The sequence below is a fragment of the Erpetoichthys calabaricus genome, chromosome 10 (assembly GCF_900747795.2).
Source record: "Erpetoichthys calabaricus chromosome 10, fErpCal1.3, whole genome shotgun sequence".
Taxonomy (NCBI): domain Eukaryota; kingdom Metazoa; phylum Chordata; class Cladistia; order Polypteriformes; family Polypteridae; genus Erpetoichthys; species Erpetoichthys calabaricus.
In genome coordinates this window covers 84,462,047-84,481,164 of record NC_041403.2, presented here as the reverse complement: position 1 = coordinate 84,481,164, position 19,118 = coordinate 84,462,047, and the positions used below count along the sequence as shown (strand labels likewise).

General features: G+C 37.0%; 1 protein-coding gene across 5 annotated transcripts in view; it reads right to left on the bottom strand.

Annotated features, from left to right (window-relative positions):
- The window catches only part of ddah1 (dimethylarginine dimethylaminohydrolase 1), a 182,160-nt gene that overhangs the window by 139,323 nt on the left and 23,719 nt on the right, over positions 1-19,118 (bottom strand). The window contains exon 1 of one of the 5 annotated variants that reach the window (XM_051932776.1): positions 16,393-16,760. The exons of 1 other annotated variant lie outside the window; for it this stretch is intronic. In XM_051932776.1, the coding sequence (XP_051788736.1) occupies positions 16,393-16,692 (300 nt within the window). In that variant the 5' untranslated portion in view covers positions 16,693-16,760. Of the gene's footprint in view, positions 1-2,367; positions 2,804-16,392; positions 16,761-19,118 lie in introns of those variants that run through there. 3 more of the 5 variants (XM_051932778.1, XM_051932777.1, XM_051932775.1) reach the window with 3 other exon arrangements.

Genomic DNA, 19,118 nt, shown 5'->3' with positions numbered 1-19,118 from the left:
CTTATCTTGAAAGTTTTCCTTCATTGTATCTGGTGCTGTTGGTATTTGTATTGACTCCAGTGCAGCCTTGGGGAATGTCAAATTGTGAAAACAGACAACCAGTTTACTCTGTATTTTATACACATTTTCCACAGCTAGGTGAACTTAAGAAATGTTTTGTCTGAAGTTGCAAGCAATAGTTTTTAAACAACTATGTAATAGTTTTATACAAGTGCCAGGGCATATTCAGAATATTCTTCTGGACAATAAAGAGTCAGCTGTTTTATTGAAGAAACACAAAATACACATATTTTGTAAACCCATTTAATCCTGTCACTGATTTATACAGTATATATAGATTTTAACAGAACATTGTATAAACAATGACTTAAAGTATAGTTATTTTAAGAGGATTTACTTCCCATCTTACATTAAGAACCCCCAAAGCTAGATAACATGGATTCATCAAATTGAATGATGGATGGAGGCGATTCTGACCTTTTTTAGATAGTAACTAAGTGCTTTAAAGCTCTGTTAGTCATTTAATTCAGTTTCACACCATTGTGGAGTCTGAAAAGCAAATGATACAATAACTATTTTAAAAATTTCTTCCTTTTATATCAGTGCAGAGCAACACATCTGATTGAATATTCGATAATGAATCATGTCTATAAAATCAGTGACTTGGCTAAGATCTTATCCCAGTCTATATCAGTGCTGGGCTCCTCTGTGTACCTCCCACACAACAAATAAATACAGGTTATGTAGAAAGGCAGCTCTGAATGGATGGGCTGTGCTGTGTGAATCCCTGGTTGGCCAGGCTCCAGTTTCTGGCAGCACTAAATCAGTACTAGCTTCAACACGTACTCTGTAACCGAGAACTGAAATACTATGAATAGAAAGATGACTATTTCATAATTTATATGGTGAATGTCTAAAGTGAAAACTAGGTAATGTCACACTAAGAAAAAGATACAATGTAATTTACTTTTTATGTAATTTCTTTATCCTATCAAGATAGGCTTCATCTTCTTTCAAACCTGTAATGGAAAGCACAAGTTTGATAATGGATGGGTGAATGGATGGAAGGGTCAAGAAATGGCTAACCAGAAATTTATAAAGGGATAAACTACTATTTAATATTTTCTCCATCTCTCTCTCTCTCTCAAACACCACACAATGATGACAGAACATTCTTCAGCCAACTATATCCATTTGACACAAGGTCAATTTAGACATGCTAGTTCACCTACACACATTTTTGGGATATGGAAGGAAAGTATGATTGCTCATGCAGACATTGGGAAAATGTGAAAAATACATTTACTAAAATCAATTTCAATCTTATATGTAATGAAAGGTAAAAAAACTATTATACAAGCCACTGTTATTTTGTAATAAGTACAACTTATACAGAATTAGTCTTAACTATATTATGTATTTAAAGCTGAAATGTTTAATTAAAGCTGAAATGTTTAATTAATGTTCTAAAAATTATTTTTTTCAAGAGAAGACCCTCTTTTCCAAACTTTCAGTACCTATAAGCATGACGTTGTTCCGCGCAAAAAGTTGCATAGACCTCTGAAGACATTGAAAACTGGGTAAAAGTTTATTGCTGTCATAAACTACACACTTTTTCACAAGATTTTATCCTTTCACGTGCTGCTTAGCAGAAGAATATTTATCCACAGGCTTCACAGACACAGCTTCAGTGATGTGAGTCACACCCATAAATGATTTCAATAAGAAACGTCTGATGAGACCCGAAATACTGTAACTACTCGGTCAGTAGAGAAACAACATGCATATTTTGCTATAAAACACACCTCTAGTTGCATTCGATCGCTTTACGCCGATTGCCTATATGCTTCACCATTCAAAAGTCATTCTGAACGTACTGGGATGCTAATACATAATAAAGCAATGCTCGCATTGTGTTTCTTTGTTCTTCTGCATTGGTTAAGGAAAATATTCAGAAAACCATGGGTGTTGTTAAGGTAAAGCAAAGCATCCTTCGACCCAACATTGTGACCTCATCTGCCGATTTTCTCTTCCGTAGGCCACTTGCTCAGTCATTTAAAATGAAGCGTTACTGCCATATGCTCCTCTGACACGGAGCTGCTGCTCTTATTGTTTTGCACAGGGTGTTGCCTGTTAAGATCACTTAATCCAAAAAACGAGCTGCTCGGCAAGAGAACGGTAAATTAATTGCTTTCATCGCAAACACACTCAGAAGTAAAGAAGTTTAGACATCATCCCGTTTTACTGGATTTCCAAATTATGAAAAATAAAGCACTGCTTAAAGATCAATACTACATTTAAAAGGAAGTCTGTGAGACTGGTGGCATTGCAAATGAATCATACACACATAGTTACACGCTAAAGTACCTCTTTCCTCCTTCCAAGCGCTCCAGGTCTGGTGATCAGCGCCGTATCTCCACATACGACAGCAGCATCTTCTACGAATACACTGTCGGGAAGGCTATCATCCACCGGCAGTTCTACTATCTGGAGCCCAAGCTTGTGCATCAGAACTCCGACATAAAGCTCGTGCTCTCTCCTGGCTCTAGCTAGGTCTACGTCGTCGTTGGCCTCATTCATTCTAAGCGCCTCTTTGGGTAACGAAGCGGGGACGCCTCGCACGATTGCATGGGTGTACTCGCCAAATCCGACCGTCAACCCAGCCATGTTTAAGCGGCGATGAAACGCTGTAAGCGACAGAGACAGGTGTTGCGCTGCTGACAGTCCCTCCTTTATAACTGTGACAGTGGCAGCGGAGGAGATGCTAAAATGCGCGAAAGCGAACCGGGGCTGGACTGACGCCCGGGCCACACCAGTTGTCACGTGCGTGTGGATATAAATCTGCTCAACCTGCGATTGTAAATCCTAAGCCTTCAAAAATCACAGTGGGTCGCCGTCATCCACGTTTTCATAAGTGCTGCTTTATACATTTATAGCGTGATCCGAGTTACAGCTATACCTTTCAGAGCTGGGGGTATCCGGTGCCTAGCCAGGCAGCTTTGAGTGTAACCCCAAACTAAACAAAGACGGGACGGCGCCTCCATAACTGAGCACAATCATACCACGCTAGACCAGAGGCGCACCGTAATCTAACCTTTACTCGAAAGTACGACAGAGGAACTGCAGAAACCCATTAGTATACTAGACAAAAACTTCTAAACTTCTTACAGGTAGTGCTCCTGTCATCGATTCGAAAGCACACTCCGGAGGTATTTCCCCTAACAACTGAGTTATGTTTTCATATCTGAAAACAAATACAAAACGTTTTCAGAACGCAGAAGTTGCAATAATACTTGAACTTGTTTGATGTCCGTTTGTACAGCGGTATCGTTCTTATCTTCGACGTGGCACCTGTTACACAGAATAGGACACTCGGTATCGTGTTCACGCTGGGTGAGCGCTGTACTTTAATTGGAAAGGTAGCAGGATCATTTGATTTCCGTTCCTTTACTAAAGAATTCATTTTTCGAAGCTGTATGTTCGAATACAGAGCAGCGATGTGCCAGAGTCTATTCCTGCTGCACTGAGTGTCTTGTTAGGATCCACCTTAGCTGTATAGTTGACAGCACGGCATATTTGCATAACAGTCTTTAAGATGTGATAGCGCGTGAATATCTCGATATCCACTCGTTTTCTCTTTTTTAAAATTATTTTCAAGAAGTTTACTGACTGAAAATCATCATAGACAGATATAGATATAAAGTAGATATATAGATTTTTTTGATATATTTTTGTCACATTATTGCTTATCAACTTCTCAGTCTATCAGTGTCATAATTTGCAGTTGTTCTGTGACATATGAAAGCTTATACAGTATGTGATGTACACACTGCACATATTTGTCGCTTGGACTTTATACTGAATGTTTAAGAGGTAGATCCAGTTATTTTCTCTTTATAATTAAGCCTGTACTTCTATAATGTGCAGTTTATTGTATACCAAGTGATACACCCTACCTACTACAAATACCAGCAATGAAAAGGACTCAACTATGCTAAGGCATGTTATAGCCCAAGTACCTCTTCCTAAACCATTGAGTTTTATCAGAATTAACTTCATGAAGCCTTAATTATCTTCTGCTTAAGTTATGAAAAGAAAACGATTATGTACCATGATGTGCCCAATATATGCATCATTCCAGGTTATTTTCTTTATAGAGCATAGTATATTTTTTGACACAAATCATGGAACAAAGTATAGCACAGTTGATAAAATTGTTTGCTTTTTTAAAGGACTGATTCCAAACATCGAAAATACTGTGATATTCTCAAATTAGATAAATATGCCTGCTCACCAGAAACCAATGATCCCGAATGATCATTTTCATTGGAATGTACTTTGGTTTTTCATGTAATTATCATTATATATATTTTTTCTTTATTGTTGTTACATTGCCTTTGTAAACACATTTGTGCATATCATTTACAAGGGTCCTACTCAGTTATTAATCAAAAAGCAATTAAAAGCACTTAAAAGTTTACAGTAAGTGAATTTTTTATATATACAATGTGTATGTGAGTGTGCGAGCACAAGACCATTGTGATGGACTAGCCTTCTGTCCAAAGCTGGTTCTACATGATATTGAATTGGGATAATTACATTTGTTTAAAATCAACGTATGGCACAAATATACTCTAAAAAAAACTGTTCATAATAAATAACTAATGAATTCTCAACCAGCACAGTATACACTTAACATGACTTTTGGCTTTGGAATTATTTTTTCACATTCATCAATAACACCAATAGAAGTTTATTTTAGACTACACATAAAAAGGTGTGTTTTATTTTGGTTTTTCCTGAAAAGGCTTCCCAATGTTTATGAACATTATAAGCATTGTACTCAAAATTTTAAGGATTAAATATGTGGGGACTTCAGCAGTGGCCGGTAGTAAAACTATACACCTTCTTACTCACTAGCTGTTTTGTACCCGTGTGATAATAAGGTACACCACATTCATTAAATTTAAAATTGCCGAATAAGTCATTATTCTGGGTGTGGTACTAAAATGTACATTCTGTTCACTCTTTGCTCATCTTTAATGTAGGAAAAAATCTTTTTGGTCGCACATTTTTGTACACATTGTAGGAGCAACACCAGAAACTAAGTGTTTTTATGGTGCGCAGGTATTTAATGAAGGCTAAACATAACTTGCTTTATTTGATGTTCTTTGTTACAGATATGCCTGTGCAGCTCCCCAATGGAAAATTCAGTAAGCTATTACTTCTATTACTTCAGGGGTCTATTTGTCATCATCCATGTGACACTGTGTCTACTAATAGGTTCACGTTGCATGAGCTTACTTGATACCTGTGAGTCACCTGGATTGTTTGAATACAGTCAAATTAGTTCAAATTGTTACAGATTCTGAGGTAGAAAATAAATGGCAGGTCACAACAGCCGAACACATTAACTCAAACCATTACAAATGGTCTTATCAAATCATCAAAGTGAGGGGAGTGTCATGCAACTCCATGACACAAATCATCCTGGAATATACTCACTTAAATGATATTCAGTATATTAAGCAAAACAAAGTGCAGTTAAATAAATTGAAAATTCATAAAAAAACAAAACTGTAATAGCTACATTTATGGGATACACTTAATAAATGTTTTCCTATCTAAAGCACACAAAGCATTTAAAATATTGAAACAGATAAAGAAACATACATTAATTTGCCCTTGGCCAAAGAAATACCATAACTGGCTTAAAATGAACTAAGAAAAGAAGAAAATGTTCTTTTTAAATTAAATATTGTGCTCACATCTTAATTTAGGAAGAGATCTGAAACTGAATCAGTCATCTCAAAGTAAACTATCCACCTTATCTATTTTCAAATCCTCTTAATCAAACATATTTAAATATAATTAATATAGAATCTGACAGAAGATACAAAACCTTTTATTTCCCAAATATTCCAATTTCACATAAAATCTCTCTCTAGCCCAGAATTATGCCAAAGGAGCCTACCTGTCCATTAAATAGTACTGCAACTCCACCCTAGCCCTCCATTCACATCACCCTGCATACTAGCGCTAAGACAATTCTCAACTCCTCATTCAAAATACTAAAGGCCACAAGGCAGGTTTAAATTCCATCCCAGGATTATTTACATGTTAAAGTCTACATCAAGAACACACTGTGGATGTTATAGGGGTCATCCACCCTAAACTACAGTATCTCTGGCAGTCTGGAATGTCCCCACAACTCTGATCAATATGCTCCATTCAAAAGATTAGGCACTCATTATCACAAACAAACAACTGAAAACTCTTTCCTCTGCATTTGTTTTTTAAGCTATTCATTTAATCATTGATTATTGTCCTTTATTAAATAAACATACTTAGACGTCATTTCAGCTTCTGCTACTTCTAAAGATTAAACTGTAAATTGCACCTTCATTGCAATGATAAATCAAAATGAAGTACTGTAGGAAAAAAACAAAATTATCAGTCACTTGCATAGTGGCATTTTATTATGCATGTTGATTGCTAAAAATGTATCAGAATCAGGTAAATATTGAGACAGAACTGATATGACAGCCTGTTAGAAAAGGTGCAGGGCCATCACCATCTCACACTGGTTAACAGTATTCCAGAAGGGTGTCTTGGAGTACCATTGAGCATTCTGGGTTTTGTTATTAATCCAAGGCTAATTCCTGCCTGTGACTGAACTGACAGTTTAATTGAAAATGTTATTTTATCACATCTACATTTTACTGCAGAAAGAGAAATTATCTGATTGAGGTTGTGATATTTAACTGTGAAATTAAGCAAACATTTATTCACAGGAATTGAATTTTATGGATTCATCCATTAAGATTTTAAACTCTATTTCCATCACAAAGTACATTATTAAAACACATTTAAAGCAGAGTACACTAACATGTAACTTAACTACTACCATTTAGGTAACAATTTTTTTGAACTAGTGTCCCTTATTTTTTTAATCTCAATTTAAAAAATGGGCACTTACAATAAAAGTATTTTAAATAAATAATCTGTTAATAATAAAATCAAAGGTTAAAACTGAAAAAAAATTCACACTACTTTTTTTATTACGGTAGTGTTTTGCAGTGCAACATTGAGCTTCATTTTATCTGACAAAGGATGTGAAAAAAGCACTGCACACCTAACAGTGTTTAAATGACACCCTCTTGCATTTGGAAAAACCCTTCATTTATCTACTTTCTCCCAAGGTGGAATACTGTACTCCTTTTCCCTGTGGTGTCATCATATTTCACTTCTGGACCACCATTCACAGTGACAAAGTACATCACCCTCTGGTTCTTGACACCCCAACACTGGTATACAGAAGTGCTCTTTTTACCCATGTAAGGTTCTGTCTCATATAAGACTTGTCAGGTCTTAGCCCTACCTTTTGCTACCCATATGGCATCTTTGTTTCTGGAAAAAATATACCAGCTGGGCAGGCCCCTTCAATAATTAAAGTTATACGCAAAAGGAATAACCCACAATTTTTAGCGAATTCACAACAAAGAGGCTAAAAATTTCCACATTGTGTAAGAGGTCATTTGGAAAAAAATTCTATACTACAAAATTAGAACTGAACACTGTTACTTGGCTATAAGTATTAATACATGGGCAAAAATGCAGCATATGGCTTTCAGCAAAGGACAATAGTATGAACAACTCTTGTGCCCATGAAACATAATGTTACTGCCAAAAAAAAAAAGTGTAATTTAACCCTTATGAAATGTAATAGGCTGATTGTTTTCCAAATGCCAGCCAGCCAGGTGTCAAAGCATTTTCTGTAAAAGAATTGATACATACTTCTTCCACAGAACAAAAGATAATACATTTCTAAAAAAGTTCTGAAGTCAAGTTCTCAGCACATGTTCACAAAACACAATGGGATACTTGATGTGCTTATGGGGGGACAAATAAAGACGGTGATTTTTTTTTTCTAAGCAGCATCTGCTGAATATATATATAACTCCTATCTACAGAACTCTTGATCTGTTTTTTAGTTACAGAGATTGACAGGGTGGTCTTTGAACTCTTCAGGAATATTTTAATCTTGAGCAATCATCCATAAAATAATGTATGAATGGTGTCAATAAAATATGTTTTTAGTGTTTTGTCTTCATTGTGAGCAATTCAGTTGTGAAACGTAATTCACAATAAAGTAAGGTATTGTCTTTAAAATATAAAATTGGAATGTCAACATTATAAAGACAATCTGTGCATTCATTGCAATTCACTGTTTTACTGAACAGCAAAAATGAATACAGTATCTTAAAAACCCAGGATAATTTTGATAATAAGCAGTTACTTAGACATGCTGGCAACAGTAATGGTTTAATTGGAAATCCCATCTTTGTTTCAATCAGACAGATTTGACACATATGAAAAATGCTTATTTCACGATACATATCCGTTAACAGTATTTCTATTACAGTGAAATATAAATAATAAGAACCTAATAAAGAAATTAGTGTGTGTCTTGCCTGATCCACCTTTCAAAATTCCATAAGAGTTGGAAAATTACTTTATCTAAAGATTTTCTTTAACTTTTTGCTCTCTTTTTACCAAATAAAAATGAACTGTCTTTAAAATAATATTTTATTAAAATATTTGCTTAAGTCTATTAATTTACAAGAAACTACCCACACAGATCTGAACCTGGGTCTCTGAAGATGTTAGTGCTTCCCATTATTTCATTTAAATTTGTGAAATATTTTAGGGTGGTATAGCATTTATAGTGGCTAGAAATGCTGTTCTCCATGGACTCTGTGAAGTCTGAATGTTCTTCACATTTCTACATTTTTTTCTCAAAATACTCTAGTTTACATATTTATATATTCAATTTTCAGGGAAAACTAGTGGCTCTAGATCAGACTGGGGTAAGGAAGTGTGGGTATTTGCGTAAATCTGTCCTGTTAACAGAATGATGCTCTATCAAGGAGACACTTCTGCATGTCATCTGAGATATTTAACTGTAAACTGTAACCTTATGCTGCACATCTTGAGCTCACTCCATTGTGTCTTCTTTCCTTTAATTATCATTTCCGGTCTACTTTTTCTCCTCAAAAACATCACCTGCTCTATTTGTTGGAGGCCTATTTTTGGACAGTCATCCTCTTAAATTAATATTTTTTTCAGATGACTTAATCAATCAATTGAGTGTGGTTCCTTCCAAGCATCGTTCACAATATTTTGTAGGGTCTGCCTACTTGTGACATGACTATGGTTTATAATTCAGGTACCGGAAGTTCAAAACCATCCTTCTGTCCATCATACCAGGAAATTCAGAACACCAGTTATTCAAAAGGAAAGGAGAATGGTTTCTCTGAACATCTCTTCTGTATACTCTCTCCCTCAGGACCGCCCCGTGACATGGGCCTTCACATAATGTGCTTGAATTACACAAGCAAAAAATAATTTCTCCAGAATGAATAGGAGGGTTCAGTATACGGAGAAAAGAGAGCATCTTCTTCATGCTGGTGAATGTTTGATCCACAATATTCACTTCACTATGTAACAGAAAAAAAATAATACTTTACAGAATTTGGTGATTTGTGTATAGGTCTTAATACAACTACTATAATATTTCATAATACCATGAAATTAAATGTTTTTATTAAAAGGAACTGGACTACCCATTATCATGGCTATCCTAGGGTTTAGGCATTTTTTTGATTTCCTGTCAAATCTGAATAACAGATATTTGGTCTTGTGTGTACCAAATATGCATTTCAAAGGTTTAGTAATAAACCCTGTATCTCTCACAGATCACTTACCTCACGCTGCACCATATTCCCCTTCCATATCACTACATCATCTAGGTAGGAATATGCAAGTTGTCCATTTGGTTTTAGTTATCAATGCCAAAACAACACAAAACATCTTCTGTCTCCAATATGTTTAAGGTTGGTGGCACACTACATGACGTTTAGACTGAGAACATGTCATACTTAACTGTAACTGCTGAATTTCGTCTTGAGTGTGTCAGATTACATGATTTAATATCACAGGGGATGACGTTCACAAATTTTGGGCAGTTTCAAATTTTTAAAGTCAATTAACAAGCTACCTGACAGTGCAGTGGCCTATACAAAAGCTTTCAAGGTTTGGCGAGTTCAGCTGCAGTCCCCACCCATTCTTTGTCCTTTTTCTATTTTGTTGTGGTACAAAATAGATGACACATCAGAAAAATTAGCCTTTCTTATGCTTTTTTGGTCCAAAACATTCAGTATTCTTCTTTCATTGCTATTACATTCCACTTTCACCGAGCATTCATTGGTTGTTGATTCTCGAACACATGCGAGCCTGTCCTTGTGACATAAGACAAAATCAAACCCTGTAAGGGCTCGTTTATACTTCACGCTCAGAAGGCTGGCTGCCACGCGTTCCCAGCGTTCATTTGAAGCGTCCTCTGAGCGGGTCCTCAGAAATTAAAGGGATGCTTGCGCGAGTTGCAGAACCAGCAAAAAGTGGGGTGGCGCAGTGTGATAAAAGTCGGAACGTGAACGTCAGAGTCTCTGTTTACTATCTACATGTTACAGAAAGCCTCTCTGCAGATAAAAATGAGATCGATGTGTGTGCTTCGATGTTTGATAAATGGTTCGATGTGGTGAAGCAAAATGCCGACATACAGATGCATTCGCTGTGCTTTTATATTGAAGCGTCGCATATTCCCGATCGTAATGACATGATTCATTTTAAAAGTCTCACATTCCATCTTTTTTTCTGGGGCTTCCTCCTGACCTGACAGGAGCGGCAAACAGCAATAGATCACCACACAGAACACATTAAATGTATGATATTCCAACTCTCTGCACATTTAGAATCCTTAGATTTATACTTGATATCACTTTCATGATGAAATGCATTAAAGTATGTATGTTACATTTTACAGATAAATCGTTAATTTCGTTTAAATAATGAACACTGTTAATAATTACACACTGTGGTGTAGCGGTAGCGCTGCTGTCTCGCAGGGAGTCACGTCCCTGGTATTCCCTGCCTGGAATTTATATGTTTTCCTGGTGAGTTTCCACAGTGTGCTCCGGTTTCCTTCCAAAGATATGCATATTTGGTTACACTAAAATGATGCCAGTGTGTATGTGAGTGCTTGTATTCACCTTGCGATGAGCTGATGCCTCGTCCAGGGATTGTTTCTGCCTCGTGCCCAATGCTAGCTGGAATGGACACATCCCTGGATTGATGGATTTAGTCATTAAACATCCTTTAAACATCCAGAGATATTGCGGTAAGGTGTCATTGGAATTTAATGGGTGTTCCAGGCAATTCACAACACAGAGAAGCCAAACCTGTTCTCACCGTGATAATATCTTGCACTGCCACCTGGTGGATTCCTCCAGATTTATGTAAAGTGCGCGTGCAAGTATAAACTGTACAACGCTTGCGTAGTAGGAGCGTTCGCTGCAGCATGCGTCGCGTGAAGTATAAACTGAGCCTAAGTGTCCGAACACTATGACTGAGTTGCTGGGGATTTTTCACTACAAGACTGGAAGTCATGAGAGTATGCTGCCACTGCCCACGACTAAGATTACAACTAACAATCTCAAAGTATTTTCTGTCATTTCTGTTATTATTATTGTAACATAACACATGCAAAAAACTTCCCAAAAATATGATTAAAATGAACAGGGTCAGAAATGTGCATCTTTCCCATTATTCACTGTATAATTTGAATTGCTATTCTTAACAGCTGGTGCCATTGTGGCAAACAAACGGGTCGCATTCAACTCTAACCATGGAGATATACTGATAGTTTAAACAAAAAAAAGCCAACAGTTAACTGATAGTCAGTGCACTGTGTAAAGTGCTTGGCAAGATTTGTTTTTAATAAGAATTATTACAAGTAATTATTTAAACAAAGATGCCCTGCTTATGATTTTCTTCAATTGCCTTTTAAGTTATTACTAATATTATTTCTTACTATGTTCATTGAAAAAGTCATAATAAACGAGACATTTTTTTCAGAAAAACATGACAATACTCTGCTTCATAATTATTTAAATTCTGGAGAAATAAGGCAGATATACAAATCATTCTGGTAAAAGATGAATGGTGATAATAGAGTGCACATTACGCATTCATGTGTTCTTGTAAATTCCCCATTTTAAAATTTACTTTAGTCAATAATAAATTTAGTTTTCCACGAGTTAAATTAAGGAGGTATGGTTGTGAAGTGGCTGGTACTACTGGTTCACAGTTCAGCTCAGTCACTTTTGACAGTGTTTTAAGTTCTCCCTGTATTCACTTGGGCTTCTTCTGAGAGCTCTGTTTTTTTCCCACATCCCAAAAACATACAATGCACATAATGATATACTAATATATGTAGCATATTTGGTTATACAGTGACTTTAAGTTGCACTTAGCATAAGTGAGTGTAAATGTATGCGTGTCTGGCAATGAGCAGGCATCCTATCCACATATGGTTCCTGCCTTGTACCCAATGCTTTCAGAAATAATTCTAGCTCCCCTTGACTCTACAACGGAATAAGTGGGTTTAGAAAATGGATGGATAAAAGGAGAAGTGTGATACAGTGTACACATATGCAGCAACTCACAGTTTCAAACTATACTGTAGACCGGTAGCCAAGTTAGTGCTCAGATAGATCAATCAAATTAATTTTGGAGGAATACATTCAATGTCAGCATCAAGCGTACATTTTACACATGTTAGGATTAGGCTAAAACTTTTGTAAGTTCTCTCAAAGTCTCCTGGGTGTTTAACCCTAGAGCTCCTGATTCATCCCACATTCCATGTTAGGGTAGCTAAGGATTATAAACTTGCATATAAACTGCAATGGAAAACATTGAGTTCAGAAAATGAACTGATGAATAAACTTTATCACATTCAGTTCACGTGCGATAAAACAAATACAAATATTGCAGCAAAACATGAATTCCAAAAATCCCCTAAAACGCATGGGTTAATATCACTGATGATTATGTTTAACAAAGGCAAAATGCCATTATGAAATTTTATCTTAATATAACATTCTAAAACCTGCTGAATCAAATCACTGTGAAGGGGATTTAAAGCCAGACCTGGCAGTGAAAGCAAATAATTTACCAACCTTAGACAGCCCATTGCAGGGTCCAAACATACACACACACACACACACACACACACACACACACACACACACACACACACACAGAGGACCAATTTAGAATCAAATTCCAATTTACATAGCATGCACGTCTTTGAAAAGCTAGCAGAAAATCAGAGCACCCAGTGAAACACCCATGAAGAAACAATTACAATGTACAAAGACAGAAAAATGGCATGAGATTTTGGCCCGAGATGAATGGATCTGCAAGGCAACAGTGCTAATCTGCACCATGTCACCATACTGTATCTTGTATTCAACAAATAGTGGATTATGTATCTTTGATTACATTTTCTACTTAATATTACTATTAGTCGGTCCAGAAATGCCTAAACATTGCAGTTTGTTTTATAGATGACTGACATTTTCACAGGTATGTATGCCAATAAAGCCGATTCAAGCACATTCAGAATATGCAAATTATACAGACTCAAAACATATACTGGGTATAAACAAAATGACTGATCAGGATGTCTTAAACATATTTGTCCCTTTCCCCAAGAAAGAAAATAAAAAAACATAATTAATTTCAATTATTTTCCTTTTATTTTTAAATTTCTTTGAGTTTTGCACCTCCACCTTTTCTCTTATCTTGAAAGTTTTCCTTCATTGCATCTGGTGCTGTTGGTATTTGTATTGACTCCAGTGCAGCCCTGGGGAATGTCAAATTGTGAAAACAGAAAAACAGTTTACTTTGTATTTTTATACACATTTTCCACAGCTAGGTGAACTTAAAATGTTTTGTCTGAAGTTGCAAGCAATAGTTTTTAAACAACTATGTAATAGTTTTATACAAGTGCCAGGGCATATTCAGAATATTTCTTCTTGACAATAAGGAGTCAGCTGTTTTATTTAAGAAAAACAAAATCAAATATACATATTTTGTAAACCCACGTAATCCTGTCATTGGAGCGTATCCCAGCAAAGAATAGGGCACAAGGAGGAAACAATTCCTGGATAGGGCTCCAGTCCAATGCTAGGCAATCACACTTACACCAGTGACAAATTAGCATTGCCAGACCACCATACACACAGTGGGAAGAAACCAGAGCAACTGCAGATACAGGGAGAACATGCAAGCTCTTAACCGTAAGGACCTGGGATACGAATCATGGCCTCCTGACTGCAAAGCAGCTGCACTAACACTGTGCCACCATGCGACCCTCAAATATATAGATTTCAATTTTAACAGAATATTGTATAAACAATGACTGAAAGTACAGTTATTTTAAGAGGATTTAGTTTCCATCTTACACTAAGAACCCCAAAAGGTAGATAAGAGAGATAAGGTGGATTCATCAAACTGAAAGATGGATGAAGGCAATTCTGACCTTTTTTAAATACTGTAGTAACTAAGTGCTTTAAAGCACTGTTAGTCATTTAATTCAGTTTGACACCATTGTGGAGTCAGAAAAACAAATGCCACAATAACTATTTTAAAAATGTCTTCCTTTTTACCAGTGCTGGGCAACACATCTGATTGAATATGTGATTAAAAATATTAAAGGGAAGAACAATGGTGGTGCAATGATAAGTGCTGCTATAAACATAGCCACATAAGACCAGGTGCAAATCAGGTCTATAAAATCAGTGACTTGGCTAGGATCTTATCCCAGTCTATATCAGTGCTGGGCTCCTCTGTGTACCTCCCACACAACAAATAAATGCAGGTTATGTAGAAAGGCAGCCCTGAATGGATGGGCTGTGCTGTGTGAATCCCTGGTTGGCCAGGCTCCAGTTTCTGGCAGCACTAAATCAGTACTAGCTTCAACACGAACTCTGTAACCGAGAACTGAAATACTATGAATAGAAAGATGACTATTTCTTAATTTATATGGTTGAAGTCTAAAACGAGAACTGGGTAATGTCACACTAAGAAAAAGATACAATCTAATTTACATTTTATGTAATTTACTTTATGCTAACAAGATAGGCTTCATTCTTCTTTCAAACCTGTAATTGGCAGCGCAAGTTTGATAATGGATGGGTGAATGGATGGAAGGGTCAAGAAATGGTTAACCAGAAATCTAAAAAGGGATAAACTATAATTTAATATTTTCTCTGTCTCTCTCTCTCAAACACACACACACACAATGATGAGAAAATATTCTTCAGCCAACTAAATCCATTTGACACAAAGTCAATTTAGAGTTGCTAGTTCACCTAATAAACATATTTTTGGGACGTGGAAGGATAGCTCATGCAAACATTGGGAAAATGTGAAAAATACATTTACTAAAATCTATTTCAATCATATATGTAATGAAAGGTATAAAGCTCTATTATACAAACCATTGTTATTTTGTAATAAGTACAAATTATACAGAATAAGTCTTAAAATATATCATGTATTTAAAGCTGAAATGTTCAATTAAAGTTCTAAAAATTATTTTTTTAAGAGAAGACCCTCTTTTCCAAAGTTTCAATACCTATAAGCATGACGTTCCGCGCAACAAGTTGCATAGACCTCTGAAGACAATGAAAACTGGGCAAAAGTTTATTGCTGTCATAAACTACACACTTTTTCACAAGATTTTATCCTTTCAAGTGCTGCTTAGCAGAAGAATATTTATCCACAGGCTTCACTGACACAGCTTCAGTGATGTGAGTTACACCCATGAATGATTGTAATAAGAAACGTCTGATGAGACCCGAAATACTGTAACTACTCGGTCAGTAGAGAAACAACATGCATATTTTGCTATAAAACACACCTCTAGTTGCATTCGATCGCTTTACGCCGATTGCCTATATGCTTCACCATTCAAAAGTCATTCTGAACGTACTGGGATGCTAATACATAATAAAGCAATGCTCGCATTGTGTTTCTTTGTTCTTCTGCATTGGTTCAGGAAATTATTCAGAAAACCATGGGTGTTGTTAAGGTAAAGCAAAGCATCCTTCGACCCAACATTGTGACCTCATCTGCCGATTTTCTCTTCCGTAGGCCACTTGCTCAGTCATTTAAAATGAAGCGTTACTGCCATATGCTCCTCTGACACGGAGCTGCTGCTCTTATTGTTTTGCACAGGGTGTTGCCTGTTATGATCACTGAATCCACAAAACGAGCTGCTCGGCAAGAGAACGATAAATTAATTGCTTTCATCGCAAACACACTCAGAAGTAAAGAAGTTTAGACATCATCCCGTTTTACTAGATTTCCAAATTATGAAAAATAAAGCACTGCTTAAAGATCAATGCTACATTTAAAAGGAAGTCTGTGAGACTGGTGGCACTGCAGATTAACACATACACACATAGTTACACGCTAAAGTACCTCTTTCCTCCTTCCAAGCGCTCCAGGTCTGGTGATCAGCGCCGTATCTCCACATACGACAGCAGCATCTTCTACGAATACACTGTCGGGAAGGCTATCATCCACCGGCAGGTCTACTATCTGGAGCCCAAGCTTGTGCATCAGAACTCCCACATAAAGCTCGTGCTCTCTCCTGGCTCTAGCTAGGTCTACGTCGTCGTTGGCCTCATTCATTCTAAGCGCCTCTTTGGGTAACGAAGCGGGGACGCCTCGCACGATTGCATGGGTGTACTCGCCAAATCCGACCGTCAACCCAGCCATGTTTAAGCGGCGATGAAACGCTGTAAGCGACAGAGACAGGTGTTGCGCTGCTGACAGTCCCTCCTTTATAACTGTCACAGTGGCAGCGGAGGAGATGCTAAAATGCGAGAAAGCGAACCGGGGCTGGACAAACGCCCTAGCCACACCAGTTGTCACGTGCGTGTGGATATAAATCTGCTCAACCTGCGATTGTGGATCATAAGCCTTCAAAAATCATAGTGGGTCGCCGTCATCCACGTTTTCATAAGTGCTGCTTTATACATTTATAGCGTGATCCGAGTTACAGCTATACCTTTCAGAGCTGGGGGTATCCGGTGCCTAGCCAGGCAGCTTTGAGTGTAACCCCAAACTAAACAAAGCCGGGACGGCGCCTCCATAACTGAGCACAATCATACCACGCTAGACCAGAGGCGCACCGTAATCTAACCTTTACTCGAAAGTACGACAGAGTAACTGCAGAAACCCATTAGTATACTAGACAAAAACTTCTAAACTTCTTACAGGTAGTGCTCCTGTCATCGATTCGAAAGCACACTCCGGAGGTATTTCCTCTTAACAACTGAGTTATGTTTTCATGTCTGAAAACAAATACAAAATGTTTTTCAGAACGCAGAAGTTGCAATAATACTTGAACTTGTTTGAAGTCCGTTTGTACAGCGGTATCGTTCTTATCTTCGACGTGGCACCTGTTACACAGAATAGGACACTCGGTATCGTGTTCACGCTGGGTGAGCGCTGTACTTTAATTGGAAAGGTAGCAGGATCATTTGATTTCCGTTCCTTTACTAAAGAATTCATTTTTCGAAGCTGTATGTTCGAATACAGAGCAGCGATGTGCCAGAGTCTATTCCTGCTGCACTGAGTGTCTTGTTAGGAACCACCTTAGCTGTATAGTTGACAGCACGGCATATTTGCATAACAGTCTTTAAGATGTGATAGCGCGTGAATATCTCGATATCCGCTAGTTTTCTCTTTTTTAAAAAATTATTTTCAAGAAGTTTACAGACTGAAAATCACCATAAACAGGTATAGATATAAAGTAGATATAGATAAGAGAGATAGATGTTTTTTGTCACATTATTGCTTATCAAATTCTCAGTCTATCAAGCAGTGTCATGCTGCACATATTTGTAACTTGGACTTGATATGTTTAAGAGGCAGATCCAGTTTTTTTTCTCCTTATAATTAAGCTTATACTTCTATAATGTGCAGATTATTCAATACCAAGTGATACACCCTAACCTGCTACAAATACTAGCAGTGAAAAGGACTCAATCTCTATTGTACATCCTTTTCCCCATACGCGAGCGGCAGAGCTGCAAACTGGCTAGCATGTAGTGCGCGCCCGGGGGTTTGCAAGCGAAGTTCGCAGGGGACAGAGCCCCCTACTTTTAAATAAATAATCTGTTAATAATAAAATTGAAAGCTAAAACTGAAAAAAAATCACACTACTTTTTTATTATGGTATGTTTTGCAGTGCAGTGTAGGGGTTCATTCTTTTTGACAAAGAATCCGAAAAAAGCACTGCACACCTGACAGTGTCTAAATGACACCCTCTTGCATTTGGAAAAACACTACATTTATCTACTTTCTCCCAAGGTGGAATACTGCTTTTCCCTGTGGTGTCATCATAGATTTCACTTCTGGACCACCATTCACAGTGACAAAGTACATCACCCTCTGGTCCTGGACACCCCAACACTGGTACACAGAAGTGCTCTTTTTACCCATGTAAGGTTCTGTCTCACATAAAACTTGTCAGGTCTTAGCCCTACCTTTTCCTACCCATAAAGCATCTTTGTTTCTAGAAATAATATACCAGCTGGGCAGTCCACTTCAATAACTAAAGTTATAAGCAAATGGAATAACTCACAATTTTTAGCCAGAAAGAGGCTAAAAATTCCCACATTGTGTAAGAGGTCATTTGGAAAAATTTCTATACTACAAAATTAGAACTGAAAACTATTACTTGTCTATAAGTATTAATACACGGTCAAAAATGCAGTATATGGTTATCAGCAAAGGACAATAGTATGAACAACTCTTGTGCCCATGAAACATAATGTTACTGGCAAAAAAAAAAAATAATGTAATTTAACCCTTATGAAATGTAATAGGCTGATTGTTTTCCAAATGCCAGCCAGCCAGGTGTCAAAGCATTTTCTGTAAAAGAATTGATACATACTTTTTTCACAGAACAAAAGATAATACATTTCTGAAAAGTACTGAACTCAAGTTCTCAGCAAATGTTCACAAAATACAATGGGATACTTGATGTGCTTATGGTAGGGTGGGGTGGGGGGGGGGGGCATATAAAGACAGTGATTCTTATTTCTAAGCAGCATCTGCTGAATAGATCCAGATATAACTCCTATTTCATTGGAAATCCCATCTTTGTTTCAATCAGACAGATTTGACCCATATGA